The 25,231-nt window shown below is 45.4% G+C and overlaps 1 protein-coding gene across 3 annotated transcripts; it reads left to right on the top strand.

The window, feature by feature from the left end:
- Positions 1–632: 632 nt before the first annotated feature.
- On the top strand, positions 633–25,200 carry QRICH1 (glutamine rich 1). Of its 3 annotated transcripts, XM_064453629.1 has the most exons (11): positions 634–750; positions 1,820–1,880; positions 5,418–5,747; positions 14,325–15,344; positions 18,953–19,130; positions 19,753–19,907; positions 20,667–20,781; positions 22,111–22,219; positions 22,554–22,705; positions 23,393–23,483; positions 24,262–25,200. In XM_064453629.1, the coding sequence occupies exons 3-11, from the start codon at positions 5,439–5,441 to the stop codon at positions 24,452–24,454; spliced, it is 2,322 nt and encodes a 773-aa protein (XP_064309699.1). In that variant the 5' UTR covers positions 634–750; positions 1,820–1,880; positions 5,418–5,438; the 3' UTR covers positions 24,455–25,200. The 3 variants fall into 3 exon arrangements, with proteins under 3 accessions (XP_064309701.1, XP_064309699.1, XP_064309702.1); XM_064453631.1 differs by lacking the exon at positions 1,820–1,880 and having other exon boundaries at positions 633–750; XM_064453632.1 differs by lacking the exon at positions 634–750 and having other exon boundaries at positions 1,795–1,880.
- The last annotated feature ends 31 nt before the right edge of the window (positions 25,201–25,231 follow it).

The raw sequence follows: 25,231 nt of genomic DNA, 5'->3' as shown, positions 1-25,231 counted from the left end.
ACCCGTGGGCACCGGCCCTGACGTGGGTGGGGGAGGCTCTGCCCGGCCCCACGGGCCACCTTAAGCGGCAGCGGGGACGGGGAGGCTGCACCGAGCACATGGGCATGTTAAAGCAGCCTCAGACCGGCCCCGTGGTGCGGAGGACCCGTCAGGCCCACGGGAGACCCTCCGCCCCGTGGTCTCTCCGGTGGCTGGGGCAGGGCACAGCCCCCACCGGTACCGGCCGCGGAGGCCCAAGCGCCCTTGCCGGGGAGACCCTGACTGGGGTCTCGCCCCCGCGTGGAGCGGCGCGGGGCTTCGCACCCGGCTGCTGCCTGGGGGTCACGGCCGCCCCCGCCCAAGCCTGGCGCGGATCAGCGGGGCGGCTGCGTAGCACCCCTCGGTCGGCGGCGCCCCACAGCCACGCGTGTCTGTGGCGTCACAAGCCCCACGGCCGCGACAACCGGCTGTCTTCCTGCCCGTCGGGGTCCTAGCGCCCCTCGCGAGTCCCGGACCCACGGGCGTCCCCACGCGGAGGGCGCCCCCCGCCGGCCTTCCCTTCCCTGCTGGGGCGCGGCCCCTTTAAGGTGCGGGGAGGGCCCGGGCGCCAAGCTCTCGCGGGATTTGGGGGCCGCGCTCTCGCGAGGCCGGGGCCATGCGCTGATTGGCTGCGGGGGGTTGAATGTAAGATGGCGCCCAGGGAGCTGTGAGGGGAAAAGGCTCGGGGCCGAGGCGGCGGCGGCGCGAGGCGACGGCGGCAGCAGGGCCGGGGTGAGGCGGGGCCGGGACGCACCGCGGCGCAGCGGGGCCGCCGGGGTGGGGAGGGGGTGGTGTGGGTGCGCGGCGGTGGCGGGGCCGGGCGGGGCCTCCCGTCGGGCGCGGGGCGGGGGGGGGGTGGTGGCAGGCGGCGGTTCCGGGGGCGGCGGGGAGGGGGAGGGGGCGGCGCGGGGACGCGCGCAGTTTGGCCGTGCGCGCGCGGGGTGCGCCCCTTTGCTCGCCCCCCCCCCCATCACCCCCACCCCGCACCGGGCGCGTCCCCGCCTCCCTCCCCGTAGGATGGCCCCTTCCCCGCGCGGGCACGGGCGGCGGCAGCGCGCGCGCCGGAAGGCGCGGCCTTCGCCTCTTCGCGGCGCGGCCCTCGGCGGCCGCCGTCCCCGGTGGAGCCCCCAACATGGCGGCGGGGGGGGGGGGTCCGGGGCGACGCGGGCCTGGGCCCGGTCGCCCCGCCGGGGGAACAAAGGCGCGGGGAGCGGGCTGGGCAATGCGGGGCGCCCCGCGGGCGGGGTCCGGCCGTGCCGGTGCCGCAGGAGGAGGCCCCGCGGGGCTCCGCGGCCCCGCTGGAGCAGGGGAGAGGCTGAACCATGGGCGATGATCTCAGGGGCTAAATATGGAGCTTCGCTTCGTCCGACCTGGGTGGCGGGGCCGTTCTCTGCCATCTCCATCTGACTTGGGCCGCGGCCGCTCGGCCGGGAACACCGGCGGGGGGCGGAGGGGGCACCTCTGGATACGGTCACCGCTGCTGCTGCCTTGTTCTAAGTTCTGTCCTCCCATAACGCCGGTGTCACCGGCCGTGCTGCGCCCGTCGCCGCACGGCGCGAGCATCCTGTGACAGATGTGCTCACACACTGTTCCTGGTAGCATCTGCCAGGCTGAGGGATGCAGTGGTCAGGAATTGGGCACGCTGCAGTTTTTCAGCAGGAGCTGCTGGCTGCGTGGATGATCATATTTTCGTATTTTCTTTTTTTTTTCTCTTAATGGAATACATATTAAAAATAAAATGGCTTTAATAAAGAAAGAGGAATTGGGGATGGAAAGGGCTTCTTTGTTCTGTCTTCTCCAGAACGTTACAAGTCTAAGAGCTCAGGACAAGAGCAGCAGAAATACATGCAACATGGTGACTGGTGAGTCCAGATTGTCCACATGCTGCAAGTTGTGTGTGTGTTTTCAGTAACCTCAGTCTAAGTTTTATGAACTAACCGTATGTGCTCATGATCTTCAAAGAGTTTCTTGACCTTATTTCCTGGAAAAAAACAGAGTTATGCTGAACAGGGAGGAATTACTTACCTTTATTGGAGAAAGCTTATTGCCTGGATGCTCTTTTTTATTTTAAAATGCAGTGTCTGCTGAGATCTAGTGAGGATGGGTGTTTGCCATTTCTAATGCTTGTCTACAGGATAAATGAAATGCGTAAATTAGTATGTTTTAATAACTAACAGTTAAAGTGGCGACCGCAAAAGCAAGCTCTGTGTGTTGCCCTACAAAAGCCTGTTGAATGCTTGCTTGAGCCTTAGAGGGGTTTTATATCATAAATGCAGGTGGGTTTAGTTCTAATAAATGAAATTTCTGGGAGTACAGAGTTACTCTCTTGAATCCTTCTCTAGACCTGGTACCTCTGCTGCTGTGTAGGGTTTTGTGAGGTGCAGTTTCGAGTGGTTCTGTGCTTTTGATTAAACAACCCCAATCAGCCTTCAAACTGACAGGGATGACTCTGGGAGGAAACTTAGTCCAGCCCACACTGTTACCTGCAGCATCTTTAGTTCCTTTCTGATTGCCAGAGTAGGAGAGCTGTAGAGAAACCCAAAGGAAAATCCTGCTGCTGTTGCAGAGCAGGAACAAGTACCATGTGGCACAGTGGGGTTCTGATCCATGCTTGGGACTTCATGTGCTACGGTGGCTCAGATGAGCGTTTTGCTGTTTTAGGCATTAGTGGCTCTCAGTGCAGTAACTTCAAGCAAATATAAAGGAAGGTTCTGTATGCTAGAAGAAAGATTTCTTCTGACAGCTTTTGACAGAGGAAGATTTCCTAGTAGGTGAAGAATGGCTTAGTAAGTTCTTGATTTTGCTGCTAAAAAGAACTAACTAAGATGGAGCAGCTGAGCAGCATCAAGAATTTGTACCTAAGAAATTAATGCTTTTGTTCCACTTCCTGGTGTTTGGAAGAGGTAGGTGATGATCTGGTGGTGGACTTCCTGATCTTTGGGCCTGCTGCTTATGCGTCTGGGTTTCTGGTGGCTTCTGGTTTCTCCCACACAGGAGTGCAATGTACATGTGAGCAGCTCTCAATAGAAGGGTTGGAGTTCCAAAAGTAAAAGTGAGGGCTAACGGATAGCTGCTGTTGAAAACAGTGACCCTGCTGACCACCCATCTCTCTGCCTTGACAAGGTTAACAGAAAGTGAATAGCTATTCCCCAAGCTGTTCCATCATAATAAGCACCAATGCAGCAGCAAGGAAGAAGGCAGGACCTTTGTTGAGAGGTGAGCCCATCCTATTCAGCAGCAGCTAACTGTCAACGAGCATGTAATCTCAAAGAGCACCTGTAGCATGCATGTCTAGGTTCCCAGCCTGGCATCATTAAGTCTTATTCCTCAGAAGAGTCTTCCCTCTGAAACCTGTGTCTGTTAGCGCATCTCAGAGTGGACATGCAAGATGATTATGCTGTTCTGAAAGCGTCACTCTAGTACTGAAGTCAAGTATTTCCAAGTTCCAAGTAGAAAATCGGGACAAATTAATGGCTCAAAAATCTATTTTCCAGCTTCAGAGTGTGTAATGGATCCTCTTACAATTAGATACAAGACGCATTTGAGTGTGCCTGGTGTAGGTCTTGGGTCACTGATGATGCATTAACAAGGCTGTTCTTTGTTGCTTTCACCCTAGATATACAGTCACCTGGTTAATAATGTGTCCTGTAGGGGTGTAGAGTATTCCTGGGTGGCTCCTGGAGGAAACCTCACTCAGCAACTGAGTGAATAGTCTTACTGGCTCTATCACATGGAGCTGGCTTGAAAATGTGTCAGATCAGAATCTCTGAAAGGCAGGAAAGTTGTTTTTCTGCCCAGCTGTGGGCTCTACAGGAGCTTCAGATTGCTGATTTTTACAGAGTTGTTGGATTTACAAAGTGAACACTTTTAGTTGGTGCTTTTTACAAAACATTGATGCACGTTTTAAGAATATTTTCTGTATCAACCTCGTACAGCAACAAATGTTGCTTAATAACTCCAGAAACTACAGATACAGCGCAAGTTGCCTCGTGTGTTTCCCTTACCTTTGATATTCATTCTTTCTCTTGTGAGCCTGGTCCAGTGCACTAGCCATGAACCTCCTCCGTGTAAACAAAAACTTCTGTGTATTTAGACTGCTGTCATGTTACAGTAAAGAGTGGTTAGAATTTGCTCTGGCTCCCACTGATTTTGGTGGGAATTGGAGCTGGACTTGTGGAATATGCTTGGGCACCACTGAGAGCCTAGAACTAACTTCCATTTTCACACAGGCTGCTGCACTTTGTTAAATCGTGGTAAAATTATATAAAAGGTTCTGCTTTTGTACCTGTTCTCTTTAGAACCATCGTCATAATGTACATATAGTGATGTTTGTCCCTTTTTCCCCTTTTCTGCAGCTTGATCTAGGAGTATTGAATCACTTCTTCTAGTCCTAATCTTGTGCTGTTTCACATCTTTTCACAACCATCTCAGTGTCTGGTAGTGTTATAGCTCAAATGTATTTATCCTTTATTAAGACTAATTAGTGCCTTAGAAACGACGAGTGTACTCACTGCAGAAACAATTTGTGGGTTTAAACAAGATAAGTCAATAAGAGAAGAATGCTGTCAGAGTATGCCCTAGAGCTTTCTAATGTTCTCAGGTGGAGTCATCTCTTTTGTTATTTTTTTTTCCCTTGCTCTCACTTCCTCCCTGATCATCTGATTTATTTTTCTGTCTCTCTTCTCTCTTCATACATGGCATGTTTCATGCTAACCTCTTCCTATATTAAAAGGACATCAAGAACTGATGCTGCTGCCTCCTTTGTCATTTCCAGAGCTCTGCTTCTCCATGTGTGTAGTTCCCCGTTCGAGGAATCTCTTGATTCCAGCACTCTCCTTTTGCTTGCGATGTTCGAATCGATCAGGCTGTCCTAGGCCTAATAGTGATGGACTAAACGCTGCATCTGATGCTTTTCCGTTGTGCTTCCCATTAGCTGCCTAGAATAGAACTGCATGGCCTGACAGAACATACTGCTCAGTTCTCCCACCTCTGTGGCTGCAAAGCAGGGCCACAGATATTGATTTCTAAGCTTCTCTCGCTAATACTGCATGCTGCAAACGAATGAAATTTATGACTTGATTTCGTCTGTTGTGGGACTCGCCTGGTCTGGGTGAAGTACAGCGATAGAAGATTTTACATGGCAGTGAACTCTTTGAATGGTACCACAGTTACACTCAAGTTATCGTTCAGACTTCCCTGAGCTGCTAAGGGTTAATCTGAGAAATGTGCAGTAGTACAAGATGCCTTGTAAAACTAAAGCATCTGTATTGGGCATCTGGCTGTGCATGTTTGCTAGTTTTCATATGGTACTCGCTGTGAGATACTAGGTACTGGAGTTGGGAATATCCTTGCATCAGAGGAGTGCTGTAGTTAAGACTGTAACTTTCTCTTTCCTTAAGGAACCCTAAGGACCTTGCAATATGAATAATTCTCTGGAGAACACCATTTCCTTTGAAGAATACATCCGTGTGAAGGCACGAACAATCCCCCAGCACAGGATGAAGGAGTTTCTGGACTCCCTTGCTTCCAAGGGGCCAGAAGCTCTGCAGGAGTTTCAGCAGACAGCCACCACCACAATGGTGTATCAGCAGGGTGGCAACTGCATTTACACGGACAGCACAGAGGTGGCTGGGTCTTTGCTTGAACTTGCTTGTCCTGTGACAACCAGTGTCCAGCAGCAAACTCAGCCAGAGCAGCAAATACAGGTTCAGCAACCCCAGCAAGTCCAGGTAAGCATCTTAAATATTCCCTGAACATATATATGACTTGCTAACCCATGGAGTAGTGTTCAGAGCCAGCTACTGTCTAACCTGAAACCACAGGCCAGCACTTAAGAAGCAGGCCCAATTAACTTTATATAGAATGCCACTATTTCCCTTTCATTTAAGCAATTTGGTAGTAAATTCCTCTCTTGACTGTGTCTCCATTGAGCACCGCTGTAGGAGCGGTAGCCTACATAGCAATGCAGTGGTGTAAGCTGTTGGAGAAATGGTTGACAGTTCTGGCATGTACGCAGCTCCGTGAAGCCTTGCACTTGTGCAAAGCCGCTATAAATACCACCACCCTCCCCGCTGGTCTTACTTTATCTGGTTGTTCCAGGTTGTCGTGGTATCTTAACTTGCCGTCAGCTTTTTTAATGAAATCAATAATCTGTAAATTATGTTGCTTGAACATTCTAGAAGTTGTAGTTCTTGAACAGACTTTTAAGTCAGAGGAAGATGCAGGGATGTCAACCTATATTATGAACCAGGGGAAGATACCTTTCAGGAAAGGAACTCTAAAAGTTGCATGCGTGTTAAGGTAGATTACCCCTTTGCACAGTGGAAGGAGCCTTCTCCAGTTTTTTAAAATAGGTATTACAGTAATTTTTATTAAGTATTAAATGAACAAATCCAGTACCGGGGAGAGGAAATACCAAACAAACATATGACTTAGGATAACTGCTTTGGTCCTTGAACACATTTCTTAAATTGAAGAGTTTATAAGTGGTAGGACATTTACTAAGGTTCTCTTATAATATGTCTCCAAAGAGGCTGAACTCTTTCTACAGCTATAATTCTGATACACTTCAGATCCGAATCCTTCTGTAGCATGAATGTGAAGTTGTGAGCTTTCCTTTTTTGCAACAAATGACAGTGTGGTGACAGAAATTACTGGAGATAAGGTAGTGTGAACTTGATGCAGTGCAGTAGACTTGTGCGAACAGCTCACTTGTGTGCTTTTATTGTACAGCAAAGGCAAGCGTACCTCTCTTACTGGGTAACTCATCTCCAATCACTCTCTCTATTGAGTAAATTAATGCTTAACTGGGACTTCTGTAACCTGTTGCCCTACAATAACTTGTGTCGCAAGGCTTTTGAAGAATAAAAGGTTCTAGTCTCACAGACATGACTTGGATCTCTGCATGAGTCTATTAAAACTGATCAAGGGTGCTTTTAGTTCTGCCAACTAGCACATTTTTTAGAAGTTCAGTATAAGAAATACGAGGGTTGGCTTTTTTTGGGTGCCTCAGCCTTAAGATGTGCAGGGCCCCCAAACCAATTGTAAAAGTCAGAAGGAATATCTCTTCCTTCCCCCCGCCCCACTGCTGCCTCTTTTCAGAGCTAGTCACAGTTCAGGCTCTGCCCTTGTGGGCCTACTAGCAGCAGAGATAGGGAGGCGGGTCATATATCATATGCTCCAGAGAAAAAATAATCCCCTGACCTTCTTGAAAATAACCATAGAGTTGCTGTCAGAGACCTATTTCTGTTTTTTAAACTGAATGGCCTGCACCCTGAGGAGTATGAAAAATAAGTCAAGATTTCATCAGCTTTTCTAAAGAAAGTTGTCTACTCTCTCCCCCTCGTTTTTGTTGTGACTCTGCTTTAAAATACCTGCTTTTGCATCCATCAGTACCGGTCATACTTAGTGTTTGTGTTGCTACCCTGCTGCTCACTTTAGGATGTTACAAGCCCCCAGAACTCTTGGGCCACACAGCTGGTACTAGATACGGCTGCAGCTTTTGTGCATCAGCAGTGCAACTGGGTTCGTGTGTATACAAGCAGCTCGCCCAAATTATTTTCAAGTGAATGAATTAGCCTTACTTTTTTGCAAGGGTGGGGTAGAGAGGAATGTATTTACCCCGTTGCAAGAGTGTTTTTCTGTCTTTCAAGGTTTCTTACCGAGATGTGATTTATGTTAAACCATGATTTATTGTTCACCTGTCTCCTGACTGTCAGTCACTGTGGCAGCAGCAGAGCACAGTGTCTGAACAAAGCTGAATTTTGTTGTGACTCTGGGGCGACGGTGTTCCACTAGAGCAGTGCACCAGATCAGCTGTCTCACTTTGCCAAAATACTGTTTGTGTTGTATTATGACAAATTTTGGTCATCCGCTGAAGCCTCTTAGCTTTTGATCAAACTTAAGTCATCCCAGTACTTGACTTGATAATCTGTTTAGTTCTTGCTAATCCAATTGCAAATCAGTGGAAGACCCTTTGAATGACTACACTTATGTCTGGCAGTGTGTCAGTGGTGCTGAAGGTGACTAATAATATGACCAGTCAGATGACCTCATGGTTGCAAGTGCAGATGACAACCTTACTATCATAAAGATGGACAGATGATGCTCAGGTTTCATCCTAGGTTTTATTTGCCTTGAACTACCAAAGACTGTGTGTGACTGCTTGCTGCTTTCATTTATCCTGGCAAAAAAAATTTCTGGCTTGAAGAAGTTGCCACCTTAGGGTTTTCTTGCCTAAAAGGTTCAACAAACTGTTGCAAAATGTTTATTTTAAAGGCTGAGTGGATGCAGCTCTTTAGTTATGTACCAGTCAGTGCTACAGTACAAGTGTCTTGGAGCTCTTTCAATGCCCAGTATCACAGCAGTGCAAACTTAGCAAATTTAGTGTTTAGTACGTCAAGTTGTCATACCCTGCGCTGCATCAGGGGATGGTTGCAAAGGGCTGTGTTTTGCTCAAGTCAAGTAAGAGTTTTATCAGCTTTGCCTTTGGTGGGATTGCTGCCGGTTGGTCATGTGCATCGAGGACATCGAATTGATGATGCTAGTGAGAAGAGGTGTTAGCGCTGACTTGCTTACTGAATATCGTATTTCTGCAGAGGTCAGTGAACTCTCTTGTACCTCTTCCTCTTCCACAAGAAGATGTAAGTGAAAGACTGTCAGAGGACAGAAAGTGTCTTTGCTTAGGATACATGCAGTGCATGTGGGAAAGATCCTCAGTTTCAGCTTTTTATTAAGACAAAGTCTGACAGCTAGGTGGGAAGTGCTTCTTGGACAGGGCTTGAGGAGAGGGTGCTACAGGTGAGCAAGATCACAGAACTATATAGGAAATGGTTAAATGCCTGCATAAAAGGCCTTTCAGTTAAGGCTTATGCCTTTCTAATTGCTCAGTTCCTTATGTGTTTGCTGTTCAGCTTTTACTTTTTCAGTCTTCTCCCAGTCTATTCTGACTTCAGACGATTATAGGAAGCTGGGCATTATTAATGACATATGGTAGGGAAAGATGCCCTTAAGTAGCTCAGAAGAAAATCTTATCTCTGGCTCTGCACAGAATATACCTTTCCTTCAGTTGTGCTGGGTGCAGCTTCCCCGTGCCCCAGTCTTGGTTCTGAAATTTAGCCTGGAGGTAGGGCTCCTTCTCCCCTACCTTTGGAAAGCATCCCAATAAGATACTAGCAGCTAGTGTTAATTAACATTTGCTAGGGCTGAGTGTGCCGCTTCAAAGAATGGTTAGTCAAGACTGGTGTTTTCAAGGTAGCACCTTCTTGTATATGGAGGTAGGTTCCTCTCTGAGAGGTAAGCTGTTTTGTTTTCCCTAGTTCATGTGTTTTAACTGTCTTAGGCCTAAATCCTGCCCCAGTGTACAGCTTGACAATGTAATCTTGATATTGTAACTGTTCAAGCACATGCAAGGCCTAATTTGGCCTGTGGAATTTTTTCTCTGTTGTTGATAAATGAGCAGAGGAAAAGCCTGGACTGAGAATCTTTCTGGCAGTTGTTCTGAAAAGTGGACTTGTACACTCCCCGTAGACCTTGTTTACTTAGATAGATAGCAAAGAACTTCCTGTAAAGTAGTTGAATAACAAGTTCCAACATTTCCTGCTACTTCAGTGATCAGTCTTTTCACCTACTCTGTACTTCAGATCCATTTTGTACTTGAGTGTATGCTTTCTGGCATAACGTTAGAAGGAACTCTTTATTACAGTGTTAGTTTTTAATGCTGGGAGTTGCTTTAGCTTAGGACTGTTGTTGAGGGAAGTGTATTTTAAGCCTTCTTTCCTTAAACTGGGCTAAAAATAATTGAGATTGCTTTTCTCCTGCTCTTACTAACTTTTAGGCCAAGTGTTTGACTCCTGTTGGCTTGCTTAGGTTTGGAAGCTTGAGATGCACTTATATTACTTCTGGGGGGGATTTGGAGCATACTTCCCGCAGCAAGTTTGCTACCTGCCCCCACTTACCTCTCCTAGGTGTGGAGCCTGTCATCTGGGATTCCCTTCAGATGAAACTAAGCTGTTAAGATGCAGTCTTGCTGTGTCTAGGTGTTTGTCTAGCTTGGCTAGTGGGCAAGACTAGACCTAGGTTTGAAAAGAGTCTTCTGGGATGTATAGTGTGGACGTTAGTATGTCTTCAGTCTTCCTCTTGGTGTATCCTGCTACTTGCTAGTATAAAGGTAGATTCAGAAACAGACATTTTTGTGAAAAGAGGCGCTTAAAAGCTTGTCAGATGCTCTAGAGCAAGCTAGATGTCAGGAAATCCATGCAGGCAAGAGTTGGTATGCGTGCTCATTTGGAGTTAGGTTTTAGGAAATATTAGGTAATCCAGTCAGTGCACAGATGAAGTTTTCTTTGCTTGGGAATTCTTTCAACTTAATTGTTTTAGAACTGCAGTTCTGCAGTCTGATTCCTTGTTGGGCAGAGAATCCACATAGGGCAGACATTTTATGAGTCCTACTTGAAAGTTTATTGGACCTATTCTATCAGCCGTGGCAGGGGGAACAAATGAACAAAACCAACAACAACAAAACCAACTTTTGGAAATGAGGGTTTGGCTGTTCTCATGCTTGTGGAGTTACTTATTTTCTCTTTGCATGCGCTCAGTTCTAGACAGAATGTTTTTGAGCTTATTGTGGCAGAAGATTTCCTGTAAGGGAATCTTAAAAATTTAGTTTTGCCCTCCTGTTACGATACAGGGCTGGCTTCTAATGCTTTTGATTCTCTAGTCAGCTAGTACTTGGTCCAACTTCTAGCTATTTTATGGTAAAAAGGCATTTCTCTGTGTGATGGTAGCCTGCTGGGAAGTGATTGTTTTCATGCTGTTAGATCCAAACTTCTGGCAATAAGCAGTATTTCAGTGCTGGTAACTTGGCATGTTCCCCTGTTGCACCAGCATAACCCAGGAATTCCCAGCATAGCAACTTCTTTCTTTAATCTTCAGCATAAGGTGAATATTTAAAGTCCTCCCTGTTGGTCTTGGCCTGTAAATTTAAAGCATTCCTCTTTGTACAGTGAGTTTTTAAAAGTCAGACTCTGATGTTTAGTGTAATTCTTTGTCTTTTTTTTCTCAGATAGCAAGTTACACAATGAGGTCAATGTAAGAAGCCTCTGTAAATCTGAAATGAATGCTTGTAGCACTCCTGGGTACAACCTACTTGAAAATAGGGAGGGATCTACTACAAAATACGGTTTTTAAAAATAGATGTGTAATTCACAAGGGATGTGTAATGCATGGTAGGTAGAGCTCCAATATCCTTTTAAATAGGAGCAGTCTCTAGTCAGAAGCATGATGTCTGCAGTTTGCAGCCCGGAGAACTTCTAGTGATTCTGGAGTCTGACTTTTCATCTTGTTTGGGTCTGGACTCATTCTTTGGGTGTTAACAGTAACACTGTGTGAACTCTAAAGCAAGTAGTAAGACATCCTGGTTGTAGGAGTTAGGATTTAGCCCTGAGGCCTCAGGTCATATTGCTTATCTGCTGAAAGTGGTGGAAGTCACCCATGACACTGAGACAATAGGCTCAGGCTCTAAAATAGTTAATGGTTCAAAGCTGCATCCGGGGAGGTTTAGACTGGACACTAGGAAGCATATCTTTACCAGGAGGAGGGTGGTCAAACACTGGAACAGGCTTCCTGGAGAGATGGTCAATGCCCCAGGCCTGCCAGTGTTTAAGAGCCATTTGGACAATGTCCTTAATAACATACTTTAGCTTATAGTCAGCCCTGAAGTGGTCAGGCAGTCAGACTAGATGATCATTGTAGGTCCCTTCCAACTGAAATAGTCTATTCTATAAAAGTGGAAGGAAGAAAATGCTGTCTTGTTGGGTCTGTTCTTAGACCATGTGTCTCTTGCTGACAATGCCTCTTTTAAACCTATTCCATTACCTTTCTAATTGCACTTAGGGGATGAAACTGTTTCAGCACAAGAGCAGACTTTCAAGTTTTACTGCTAGCAAAAAAAAGCAGTAACAGGAACTGTAATGTAAAATTTTATATGATGGGGAGGTGGGGGTACTTTTAAGGTGTACTCAGTCAACCTGTGCAAATTCTGAAAACACACTGCAGTAGTACAGGATAAATTACATGTTTACCTCTTTCTGTGGTGTGATTTTGAAAGCCAGCAGATAAAGCAAATGTTTCATGTGTGAAACTGAAAATATATCACTGCAATAATGCATTTTAATTTGCGTACCTGCGAGGCAAAGGCCCAAGACTAATCTTTTGAACAAGGACTTCAAAAATCACTGATATAGTCCTTAGTATTAAAGTCAGATATTTTGGAGAATTCTTGCCTTAGAGGTGTAATTGAAACTGGCTTTCTTAAACTGAGCTCTTAACTGGGATCTGCTTGGGCCTATTTGTCCAAAGCAGTACTCATGCTGTAGGGCAGTATGATAAGAGTATCAAATAGAACTAAAGAAGCATCCCATAGGTGACTTCATCTTTCTCAATTAACTGCCTGATCAAATCACTCATTGATGCAGCTTTTTAAACTGTCATGCTGACACAAGGTTGTATGTTTCTTGTTACCTTGCAGGAAATTATTATAGAAAGTCCACATCATCTGGATTACAGTATACTGCATATTGCTCCCAGCAGGGACCTGTAAAATTCCTAAATCTTCCTGGAAATAGAGTTAGTTCTTAACGGGAGGTGACTTATAAAACTGGTCTGCAAGTGGTGCATTTTGCTACCCCACTTTTTTTCCTTAGCAACTCTTAATTAGCTGCAAATAAATCCTTAACATTTTTAAAGACTTCTTAGAGGTGATGTTGGGAAGTGAGATGTTGAGTATCTGCCCAGTGCAGACCGCCGTGGTGGTTCTTTTTGGTGTTGTCAGGCTGGCTAATTTGGCGTCTCTGCAAATGCTGCGTTAGCTTGACTGACTTTAGAAAGTGAGGTAGAAAAGGGTGAGAGAAGATGAGTAGGAAGACGTAGTTTTGCAACTAAATAAATAAATCTGGGTTGGCTTCAAACTTGATACAGCCCCCATAGATGCCACTAATAAAGCTCTACATCTCTCAGTTGGATTTGAAAGGAGAGATTGAGTAATTAATTCCCTCCCTTAAGATATAGTGTTAAGAAAGCCTGGAGAAGCAGATGATGATGGGAACCTGGGATATCCCTTCTAAAACAAGGCAAATACAATAAAGTGGCTGTGTAAATGTGGGGGGCAAAGTGGTGAAGTGCCTGGATGAGGAGAGCAGACCTCACTTGGTGCCCTGAGAGTGGAGATACCAGCTAGGTCAGGTTTGAGGCCTGAACTTTGTGTTGGGGGCTACCTCTGACTCCTGCCTTTAAGTCTGCCCCTGGACTGTGGCTAGATAGTGTGGCAGACCTTGGACAAGTGAGCATTGATGTGAGTGTGATTTATTCCCCCCCCCCCCAACATAAAAGGAACTGTGTTTGGATCCAAGTTTTAATGTATTCTGTCCATGTTATTCAGCATTGTGTAATTGCATGAGCTAGAAAATACAACTGAGTAATTCAAATAATAAATAGAATTAACTGGAATAAGTAAATAATGAAAAAAGAATTGGTTTTAATTATCACTGCTAAATAAATACTTCTGAAGTTTAAAAACCAAATGCTGCGGAGTTGCCCCTTGGCACATGACAGAGATTCAGGTTGAACTTGCAACTTTCTGTGTTGACACCCATTTGTGTACCGTTACTATTAGCGGTTGTTTTCAAAATAATATTTCTGTGCTTTATGTGGAAAGAGCCAAGTGCTGGTTTCAACTTACCCATATTTTTTACTGCCTGTCACTGGCAAGTGATCCTGTGGCCATTTCGGGGCCTGGGGTTGAAAGCAGTAAAACAATCTTTAGAACATAGTAAGAACAAGGCAAGCTTCTGCATTTTGTAGCAAGATAAATTTAATGTCAGAATTGTAATGCACATGACCTTGAAGTCTTGCTATTGCAAGGCCTATGCTGAAATAACATTTTAGCAATGCAAATAGCTCTGAAGACTTTTTTTGGCTTCCAAGTATTAAATCTGTTGGCTTGAGCCCACAGAGCTTTGAGGATGGAGATGCAGCTCACACGCTGTTCTGTCTGTGCTGAGAAGCATGGTCATGTGCATCGCTGAGCAAACACATCATCTACTGTAGCACTGTTATCAGCCAGGCACTTCTAGAGTAACTGGGTTTCATTTTCCTGAGATCTTTACTAAAGGATTAATATATGGAATAATAAAACTGGGTGTGAAAGACCTGGAGCATAGACCTCCACTGATGGACCATCTCTGTCAGTGGCCCCCCGTTGAATCACTGAGACTTGCTGACCTCTAACTACTGAATTGGTGTCATTGCAGGTTCAGGTCCAGGTCCAGCAGTCACCACAGCAGGTCTCTGCCCAGCAGCTCTCTCCACAGCTTGCTGTCCATCAGCCTTCGGAGCAACCAATACAGGTCCAAGTGCAGATCCAAGGCCAGGCACAGCAGCAGGCATCCCAGGCAATACAGAGTCAATCTCTTCAGAGCCCTAGCCCATCTCAGCTGCAGGCAGCTCAAATTCAAGTGCAGCATGTGCAGACTGCCCAACAGATCCAGGCTGTGGAGATACAGGAGGAACACATACAACACCAGCAGATCCAGGCCCAGCTCGTGGCAGGGCAGGCCATTACTGGTGGCCAGCAGATACAGATCCAAACAGTTGGGGCATTGTCACCTCCACCTTCTCAGCAAGGCTCTCCACGAGAGGGAGAGCGGCGGATCAGCAGTGCTAGCGTCCTTCAGCCAGTGAAGAAACGTAAAGTGGATATGCCTATTACTGTATCGTATGCTATTTCAGGGCAGCCAGTTGCCACAGTGCTGGCCATTCCTCAGGGCCAGCAGCAAAGTTATGTCTCTTTAAGGCCAGACTTGTTAACAGTGGACAGTGCCCACCTGTACAGTGCCACTGGGACCATTACTAGCCCCACTGGAGAGACTTGGACCATCCCTGTTTACTCTGCTCAACCACGTGGTGACCTTCAGCAGCAAAACATAACCCACATCGCCATCCCTCAGGAGGCCTACAATGCCGTCCACGTCAGTGGCTCACCAACGACACTGGCTACTGTGAAGCTGGAAGACGACAAGGATAAGATGGTGGGAAGTACTTCAGTAGTGAAGAACTCTCACGAGGAAGTGGTTCAGACTCTTGCTAATTCGCTCTTTCCAGCGCAGTTTATGAACGGCAACATCCACATTCCAGTGGCAGTGCAGGCTGTGGCAGGGACATACCAGAATACAGCACAGACGGTGCACATATGGGACCCTCAGCAGCAACAGCAGCAGCCCACGCCCCAAGAGCAGGGGCAGCAGCAGCAGCAGCTACAAGTCACGTGCTCGGTATGTTAAAGCTGCTTCTCGGTCTCAGTCTGTGATTAACAACTTGTGAATGTTGTGGAGAGGGAGGATGCCAGTGGACAGCTGGTATCTAGGAAGTAGAGATGAGTCTGTCCCAGAAGCCTGGGCATTACATAGGGCATTTGAGTCCTGATAAGGGTGAGACTGCGGTGTGTTAACGTTCATAAATAATGATAAGGTGCAAAACTTCCCAAAAGAAATTCAGCCCTGATCTTCATAGTGTAAATTAATAGATACATGCTCATTGCTAGCCTCTTCGTGGCAGGCATTCTGAGGTCTGCAATCTTCTCCTGAGCTGTTCTAGGGGTTGCAGTGGAAAGGCAGGGATGACTGCAGCAAAGTAAGGTGCACAAATACACTGGTCACCTAGCTGTCAGTTCCTTTGTGTTAATGCAGCACATGGAGTCCACAGCAGATCCAGTGCCTGGGTAAAGTGTTGAGATCTGACTAGTTGTGAGCAAACTTTGTGGATCAGATGTAATGCTGTGTCCTGCTGCTGGTAAATGCCTGGTATGCAAGAGCACAGTAATGAGCAGTGGCAAGTAAGCATCTCTTCACAGAGCTTGGCAAACCTGGCAGCCAAATCTGTTGCTGGTTTGTTTGTTTGTTTTTTTAAGGCTTTGTTGCTAACCTTAAGCAATAGATTATTTTGAATTTGCTTTTAAAACTTGAATAATTAGGGCTATTAATGCCCTCTCTTATATGTGCAAAGGTATGTAATTTATCTTCTATTACCAGAAAGTGAAAAGTGATTGATCTGTCAGAGCCTGTTTGTGCTGAATGGACTGAGAGCAAAAATACCCAAGTCTGTTAGCATAAACGTTGTTATAAATTCTTTCCAGTTTATAAATAACACTGTTGGCTTTATAAAGGCATATATGCCCTCTACTTTGTCAGTAAGCACTGAGACAGGGAGGATTACTTTCTGTAGTAACGTCTGATTGTCTGAGTTGATGGTGGGTGATAGCCCACAATCGTCTTCACTGAAAAGGGCTCCCTACATCTCTAGATAACTTTCAGGTGCTGGATGCCCTGTTTTGTAAAGCTGTACTTTAAGCTACAGCTTATGGGTCTTGTAACGCATGGGGTTTTGTTTGGTTGGGATTTTTTATTTTGTCATGTTCGAAGAGCCTTCTGTACCTCATCTTTTCCCTGTGTTGGTACTTCAGAGATCACTTCATCACTTTCAGGTGCTTGAACAAACTAATTTGAACTTCTTGCCTTTCTGCTAAACAGGATTTTTAGACTGATTCTAGGGTCTTTTAAGAGCATGAGCCACATTCCTGGGATCCTTTCTGAGGTATTAGCTCCATAATTTCCTTAATGGTTACATGTAAACCTCCTACCAATGCTGTGTCTACTGATACAACGGTCTGTAATTCTTTGGTATCAGACAGTTTTCTGATCCTAATTCTCTGGAGTACTGGGTCTTGCATAAGCCTCTAAACACGGGCAAGTCCAGGAGGTACGTGTTCTTCCTCTTAGGGGGCCATAAAGCTACTACAGGAGAACATCAAACTTTTGGGGCTTGTCCCTCTCACAGCTGTGAGACTGAGAAGGAATTTGCCTGCTTGCCCCACACTGTCCTCTGGCACTGGGCTGCTGTGGGAGCTGGGCAAGTTGTAGCGATTTTGCTCTGTTTGTGAAAAATACAAGTCAGTCAAGAAGCAACTGCCAGTTGAGCCTGTGTGCCTGCCTTCACACTGGACAAGGTGTCTGAGGTCAGGGCAAAAAATTGCTGCTTAGATTGGGCCGACTGGAGGTGGTTGGCTCTGAAAAGCTTTCCGGTTTCTGGAGCGTAATGGGGCAGCACACCGGAGGAGAGTGGAGGCTCAATCCTAGCTCTACAAAGGCAAGGTGTCAGTTCATCCTGGGACTCCTGTCCTCTTTAAGACAATAGGCTTGCTTCACAACTTAAACTTGGTTGCCATCTGCCTTGATAAAAGCTGGGCCGTTTGTCATAGTCTCCCTCTGCAGCTGTGGTAGATGCTGCTGGTGAGCAGGGGCTGATAAGCAAAGAGCTATTAAAAAGCTGATGCAAAAAAGCGGGGAAAAAAAAAGAAAAACCAACCAGAGGCAGTGAGAAAGCTCCAGCCTCAGGCTCTTGCAGGCTTTGCCTCTTCAGCTGTTGTGGGTTGGTTTGTTTTGGTTTTTCTTTTTTTGTTATACTAAGTAAGGTACAGGTGTTACTAAAGTCTCTATGCCATTTTCATTATGGTCTCTAGTACTGTCAGAAAAACTTTCACTGATGATTGACACTTGGTAGTATCAAAGGAAAAGTTACTTCATTATAACAAAGCCTTGCTTTTTGGGGTGGCTCTTAAGGAGGAGGAAGCAAAGCTGTTTTGATGTAAGAATTGCTCTCTCTGTAACATTCAGGGTGCCAATGAGAATTTTACTAAAGGCTGCAAAGCTTTAAGTTAATCTGCTTAATTGAGGTAGCCATGAGGCTTTCTGTGGCATGGGATTGAAAAGCTGTAGTGAAGAATGCAGAGTGAGTGCAGCTGGAGGGCTCACTCCTCTTTCTGGATAGGTGCCATCGGCTGCCTGTAAAATAAGTTTCATTTTGAGGTAGTAATTCTTGGTGGCTTACAGTCCTACTTCAGAGTAAACTTCCAAGGGGTCTGGAGACCTTTTAGGCCTACAGTAGGTCATACAGTAGCTCTTTGCAGAAAAGTAGCTGATCTGCATTAGCAGCATTTGGTAGTTTGAGAGCATTTAATTGCAACTGAATTAATGATTTGGTGCTGGTGTTCTAGTGTGTTACTACTTTAAACCTCTTACAAATGAATTATCAGCTGTTGACAGTAAGAACAGTATATATATTTTGTCTGCCTGTTATGTATGCATGATGCAGAGAGCCTGTCCTCAGTGGGCAAGGGTGGGGAAGGATGCTAGCAGTGTACAACATGCGATCGTACCTAGAACCTTGTTGTGCGCAGTTTAGGTTTGGAGCAGTGATGGTCAGTAAAGCTGATGGCACCTTGCTGTTCTTAGCTGCCAGGGGCTGCAGTCTCTCTAGCTCCTCTGTCTGTGAGGAGCCTTGGGCTGCTCTTGTTGTAGAGGGATGATGGATTTTAGTGGTGGTTCAGGGTGACAAGTTGGCTGAAGCTGAGAAAAATGAATTGGAGAAAACAGGGCTTCAGAATCGATAGTCATCTGTTTCAGTGGTTGGGGGGAGACCAGAAGTCTGGTGTTGAGAGTACTTCAGCCCTATGAAGATCCTTGCCTTTGAACAGACTGGCTGGCTTCTTAATGGTACTGCAGCGAGAACAGCTCATGGCTGTTAGGTCTCCTCTGATGTTCTGCAGGATTTCTAAATGCATCAAATTGCAAGTTGTGTGGATTTGCTAAAGCTGTTAGAGATATGTCCGTTCAAACTAAAAGTGTTCTTGGAGAGATTAATACCCTTTTGCAAGCAACAATTCAGGTTAGGCAGCAAAAGGTGTGTTCCTTGACTTAATTTCTCGTTAGGAGCTTTGTAAAAGGCTGATGCCCTGGGGCTAGAGGTGGTGTGGCATTGCTTTGTTTTTGTTGAGCTATTGCATATTGAAGTGTTCACACATAAACTGAAATGTTTTCTTCCATAGGCTCAAACTGTTCAGGTTGCTGAAGTTGAACCACAGCCACAGCCACAGACTTCACCTGAACTTCTACTTCCAAACTCTCTGAAGCCAGAAGAAGGGCTTGAAGTATGGAAAAGCTGGGCACAGACCAAGAACGCAGAGCTGGAAAAAGAAGCCCAAAATAGGCTAGCACCTATTGGAAGTATGTGTCATGATGTGGCCTTTCTCTCCTTTCAAGCAGGATTAGGGGTGACTAAAATGTTAGCTGTTTACCGCTCTGGAAAACACCTTCCTGTAATCAGTGACTGTTTTTTAATTCAAACTTTGATTTACTCTGCAGTACTAATTATTGCATGTTCCCACTGCCACAGGACATGCTCCAAGGGAGGTATTAGCTCTGTGCTGAGGCAACGTGAGCACCTAGGCTGGTGGCAGCAGAGAATGGCACTGTATGACTGTGGTGCGTGGACGAACAAAATGGCTGTGAATGCCAGCCAAGCTGGTAGAGCAGTCATGGAGCTGCTGTTTTCCTATTGCTGCAGGGCAGAATTTCATTGTGGACATAGTAAAAGAAGACACTAGTCATGTAGTTGGCAGGGCAAAGAGTCTTCCTGTCAGATTCTTGCCTGTTTATCTTTTAGTAGATCTGACAGCCTAAGATCTTGATTTATTTCAGCTTGCTTTATTATACTGAGAGAATGAGGTAGTACTGGGTCTGCCAGATAGAATTGCAAAGCTGGAGATGTAGGATATCATTCCTGAAAGACTGTGAAATAATATGGCTTTATGGCTTAAATAATATGGCTTTGTTTTGTTTTTTCCAGGGCGTCAGCTGCTGAGGTTCCAGGAAGATCTCATCTCTTCAGCTGTGGCTGAGCTGAATTATGGTCTATGCTTAATGACACGAGAAGCTCGAAACGGTGATGGTGAACCCTATGACCCAGATGTGCTCTACTATATCTTCCTGTGTATTCAGAAGGTAGGGGGAGGACAGCGATATGTGCAGCAGAGCTGTGCATGTTGTCAGCATGTATAGGGAGGATTTTCTGTTATAAAAAAGGAGATTGTGGCTTCTATTAAGCTTCCCAACAATTAAATAAGAAAAAGTCTCTTTGCTTTAGAAAGAAAAAACACAACCCACAAAAAAACCCAGATGAAGTATAATTAGTGTGCAGCAATGCTTTCACCTACCGAGTTCAGTTTATGAAGAATTGTTAATAACTTCAGTATCATGGTGAGAATAATAAATCCTTTTAGTTTTTTTAGCAGAGGGAGGAGGGTTGGATGATGTTTCAAGAACTTAGCTTTGTGTGGTGTGGGAAGTCTAACCTGATAATATTAGTGTGCTTTCTGGAAGAGCTGCAGGAACAGAGCTAAACTCTGATAGGAGAGTTGAGCATCTCTCTCCTTAACCTGAAAAAGTAGTGTCCAAAGGACAGTCATGTGAAATAACTTGTAGTGAACGCACCTGAAATAAAAGGTTGAAATCCAACCAGCTTTAGTTTCTAAGATGGTTTTTCCTTTCTGTCTTAGCATTCCCATGACAGAAACTGAGATTACCTACCCTGTACTGGCTTTGGTACAAAGGTCCTCACTTCTCTAAGTGGGATGTATTAGTCTTCTGTGCTGTGCTGTAAAAATGCTTGACTAACTGGGTACGTGGGCTCTTAGGGTAAGGTCTGGCCTAAGGAATATACTTGCTACCACTGGATTGCACTGTGTTGTGAATCTCTTGCAGTATCTCTTTGAAAATGGCCGAGTAGATGACATCTTCTCAGATCTCTACTATATTCGGTTCACTGAATGGCTGCATGAAGTTCTCAAGGACGTACAGCCCCGTGTTTCCCCTCTTGGTAAGAATTTTTAAGAACTTTTAAACATTCCAAACTCAGGAACATTTTAACTGAACTACAGCATGAGTGTAGTCTGAATAGAAACCCTTTTGAAGTACTTAACATCCCTAGGACAGCTCTTACTGTTCAGGGAGGAAAATGTTGTGTCTGCAGTGAATGCTGGGGTTATTGGACAGGTCAGGCTCTAGCCCTGATTGTCGTTGAGGATTATTTGTCTTATCACGTGTCAACCATCAGAAGGCAGATTGTTGGGACTTTGTAGAGTCATGAGTTTGGCTTACTTGGAAACCAGCTGATCCGTGGTCTGAATCAAGCTTCCTCATCTGAAGTACCAACACATCTTGCCTCTAATATGTATTGTTACTCTGGGAGATAATACATCACTGTCTTGTTGCTATGTAGCCAGATGGATATGATCTGCAGGACCAACTAAGTGTCAAAGAAAAAATACAATGTGTGATTAGAGCCTCGAATGCTGCAATCAAATGCAGCTCATCTCAGCCCTGTGTTTAGAAGATGATAGCAGCTGGAGTGGGGGGAGCAGTTCCAGAAGAGACAGATCTTGACAGAGTTGCATGTGAGAACTCGATTAAGAATTGCATTTTCAGAGCACAGAAACCTGGTTTCTCATTACTTCATTCCCTTTGATCTGATTAGACATCAGTGAAGAAGCTATTGCTTGTGCTCAGAAAAGTAGCTGATGTTACAGGCTAGATGGCTAAGTAGTACCGTGAGTTTTGGAATCCTTTTGTTTTCACTCTGGCTGTTTGATCTGTGCTTTGTCATTCCACAAGCCCCAGAGTTTATACTGCTGTCTGTTTTTCTGTTTGTCTGTGTATTTGGAGTATAGTATTTCTCTTCTACACAAAGGAAGAAAATCTGAGAATCAAAGGATTACTCATGTGTCCAAATACATCACTTGGCACTGTGCAATGACTAAAGCTGCGCACAGGGCCAAGAACTGATTTGTTACACTGGCCTGCCTGCTCTCACGTATTATTGGATTAGGAGCATCTGCATTGGAGTCAAGCCATTAATTAAAAGCTATTTAAGTGCATATTTATTTCTCTCTGGGCTGGGATGCATAGGCATGTTGCAGACACATACTCTCCGCAACTAGAGGTTGACGTATGTATACAAGTGTTTCCTAACTGTACCTGCTATTTAAAAAGTTATTTGCACAGTAGTGAATCTTGACATCAGCAGGATCTCCTCCTCTTCCTTCCCTTAAAATTTATATGTTCTCCAGTACTTGGAGACTATAAAATGCTGCCTGTGTTCCTGCTCTGACTTGTCTCCTGGCGTGATGCTGACTTCTGATTATTGCAGGTTATGTCCTCTCCAGTCATGTAACAGAAGAGATGCTGTGGGAGTGTAAGCAGCTAGGAGCTCACTCCCCTTCCACCTTGCTCACTACACTGATGTTTTTTAATACGAAGTAAGTACTTGAGTTTTTGGGGATCTTGGGGAATAAAAGAACTTCAAACACCTTGACAGGGTTGGTAGGAGACTGCTGCACTGGATTAGGGTGAAATAATGAATTTCGAATGGTTGGACACAGAGCCCCCTTGCAGCCCTATCAGGCAAAGAAGATGCAGTACAACAAGGAAATGAGCTAGCAGAGGGGAAACTGACCTTGTTGCTTTGCTGCTTTAATTTGGTGTTACTTTAAGCTTCAGCTGGCTCATGATGAGTAAAGATAACTACCTTGCTGTCGTGAGTGTATCCTTTACTTGACTCTGAATGTGCTGTGTTCTCTTCTTGCTGCTCAGGTACTTCCTCTTGAAAACAGTAGACCAGCACATGAAGCTGGCCTTCTCCAAGGTGTTGAGGCAGACCAAGAAGAACCCTTCTAATCCCAAGGATAAAAGCACGAGTATCCGCTATCTGAAGGCTCATGGCATACACCAGACAGGACAGAAAGGTAGTGTCTAGAAGTTTTCTTTGGGAATATTTACCTACTGGGCTTGAAGGAAGTGGATGAACCTGTAGATGTCTGGAGGTAGAGCCATGAGAACCCATGGCTCTGCCAGTTACCTTCAGCCTAGTGGATTGAGCTTTCTGTGCATTCTGTCTGAGAGTGTAGTACCTTCTGATAATAAGTCTGGGGACATACCTTACCTGAGGGATGTAGGACTCAAGCTAAGGATAACTTTTTTGTTACTTTTGGTTCTTTATGAGCAAAGGGGTTATTGGGTATAAGTGCTTACGAACAGAGGGAGAAACTTCTTTGGGAGGGCTCCTCTTATGTTGACTTGTGAAGCCATATAGAATCCATATGTAAGTACAACCTGTCCTCTTAAAAGCACAGACTCAGGATTTAGCTGAGGCATTGCAGTCTCAGTGGTGAGGTTTCTCTCACTTTGGGCACAGCTAGAGGAGAAATGGAAAGGAGGACGTGGATGGGTTGTGGGCTTCAGTAGCCTTGGGAATACAGCAAGTTCTCCATATAATGCTCTGAGCATTTATAACCAGGTGCCTCTGCCCTGGAACAGCCGTTTCTCTTGCCAGCTCTGGCAAGGTGCTTCAGAGTGCTGAGGCTGTATGGCACTGCTCAGTTTGCTGTACTTGTACGGAGTGTCTGACAGACTTCTCGGGGGCTGGTTTGTAGTTACAGATGACATGTATGCAGAGCAGACTGAGAATCCTGAGAACCCCCTGAGGTGTCCGATAAAGCTGTATGACTTCTACCTCTTCAAATGGTGAGAGCTCTTGTTCACGAGTATGGTTACTTGTCTTCTGTGACTCTTAAGCTGCTTCTTGTGGCTGGCCTAGTTTTCAGGGCTGTGTTTTATTGGTACAGTTTCTACATTTGCATAAATTTATTTAAATGGGGAGAGGCATTGATGTCAGAGGGTGGAATTCACACTGATGGCACATAAGTTGAAATCCTACAGTATTTAAGAGACAAATCCTGATAGTGAACTGGCTGCTCTTAATCTCATACTACGACGTTTGCTGTGTTGGCATGAGCTCGCTGTCTGTCTGTGACTTGCGAGCAAGTCATCTGGGAGCATCTACTAGTTGGGGTGAGGTTAGGGTCCTATTTGGATCAGCTTCTGAACAAAAATGAGCACTTGCTATGGAGATTGGAGGGACCCTGAAAGGACTTGCCTCTAAATTATGATGACTCTGATAATTAATGTAAATATTCCTCTGCACAGACGGGTCTGCAGCTAGCCTGGATGTGAAAATACCCCATCCTTGCTTCACTCCGAAAGACCCCTAAAGCTGTGTGTGTGTGTTATACTTATCAGTGTGAAACAAAAATTACTTTCCTGTAGTCGTCACCGTAGCTTTTTAACCCTGGTATAGCCTAAAATCTTTGGGAGCCCTGTTGCCCCTAGATGTAACTCTTACCTTCATGTCTCAGCCAGATGTTCACTGTCAGGATTTGTGAAGCCTGGGGTGAGGGCAGTGGCAGTCTGTCTCTCCCAGGATATTCTATTAGTCTGGTTATTTCTGATCTTCCTCATGCAGCCCCCAGAGTGTGAAAGGCCGGAATGACACGTTTTACTTGACACCAGAGCCAGTGGTGGCCCCCAACAGCCCTATCTGGTATTCCATCCAGCCGATCAGCAGAGAGCAGATGGAGCAGATGCTCACCCGGATCCTGGTGATACGAGAGATTCAGGAAGCTCTTGCCGTGGCTAACGCCAGCACCATGCACTAAGGCATCCTTCTTGGCTCAGAAGGGGTGGGGTGGGGTGATGGGGAGGGGCAAGCAAAGATAACTTGTACAGACTTTTACACTAAAGGAGATGCCTAAGTTTTTGGGTTTTTTTATTGGTGTAGTTATGAAGCCCTTTTAGGCTTCTTCTCTTTAAAAGAATCTAAAGGAAAACCTACCCATTGTGTATCCTACCCAAAACACCAAACTGTTGGAACCATTGGAGGCTGCATATCCCCTGCGAGCTGGGAGCTGTGGAAAGCTGCTGGTTGACTTTGGTTTTTTTTATGATGTAGAAAACATGAACTACAGGATTGGCCTGGATGGCTGGGGCCTCTGTCTCCTTGGAGCACATGCAGCCTAGAGGGCACAGAATGATGGATGGACCTGCTCAGCCAGTGGAGGAGAGGCAGGCATCTTCTTTTCTTGTGCTTGGACGTTAATTTGCTGTTATCTTGGAAGGAAGAGGAGAGAGTGAACTGCAATTGTGATTTATAAAAAAAAAAAAAAACGACAAACCAACGATTTCTATTCAGACCTTTAAGTGACATTTTTAGATGTTAAAAGTACAAACTTTACCACACTCTTCTTTTTTTGGCCTAACATTGAGGCCTTAAACCTTGAGGCTCCTGTGCCTGATGGAATTCTTGTAACATACACTTGTGTATCATATAAAGATACCACCCTGTTTCTCTTATGTATTCTTACTCTAGTTGTTTATTAAGAATGACGAGCACGTCTTTTCAACATGCCATTGAACAATGTGTCTTTATTTGGGGA

This window comes from Phalacrocorax carbo, chromosome 6 (assembly GCF_963921805.1).
Source record: "Phalacrocorax carbo chromosome 6, bPhaCar2.1, whole genome shotgun sequence".
Taxonomy (NCBI): domain Eukaryota; kingdom Metazoa; phylum Chordata; class Aves; order Suliformes; family Phalacrocoracidae; genus Phalacrocorax; species Phalacrocorax carbo.
This window is presented reverse-complemented; position numbering and strand designations above follow the sequence as displayed.

Excerpts from the sequence above, each read along its gene's own strand:
- QRICH1 (XM_064453631.1), top strand. The coding sequence starts at position 5,439 with ATGAATAATTCTCTGGAGAACACCATTTCCTTTGAAGAATACATCCGT. Across the intron at positions 22,706-23,392 it reads ACACCAGACAGGACAGAAAG|TTACAGATGACATGTATGCA; the intron begins GTAGTGTCTAGA and ends GCTGGTTTGTAG. Across the intron at positions 23,484-24,261 it reads GACTTCTACCTCTTCAAATG|CCCCCAGAGTGTGAAAGGCC; the intron begins GTGAGAGCTCTT and ends TTCCTCATGCAG.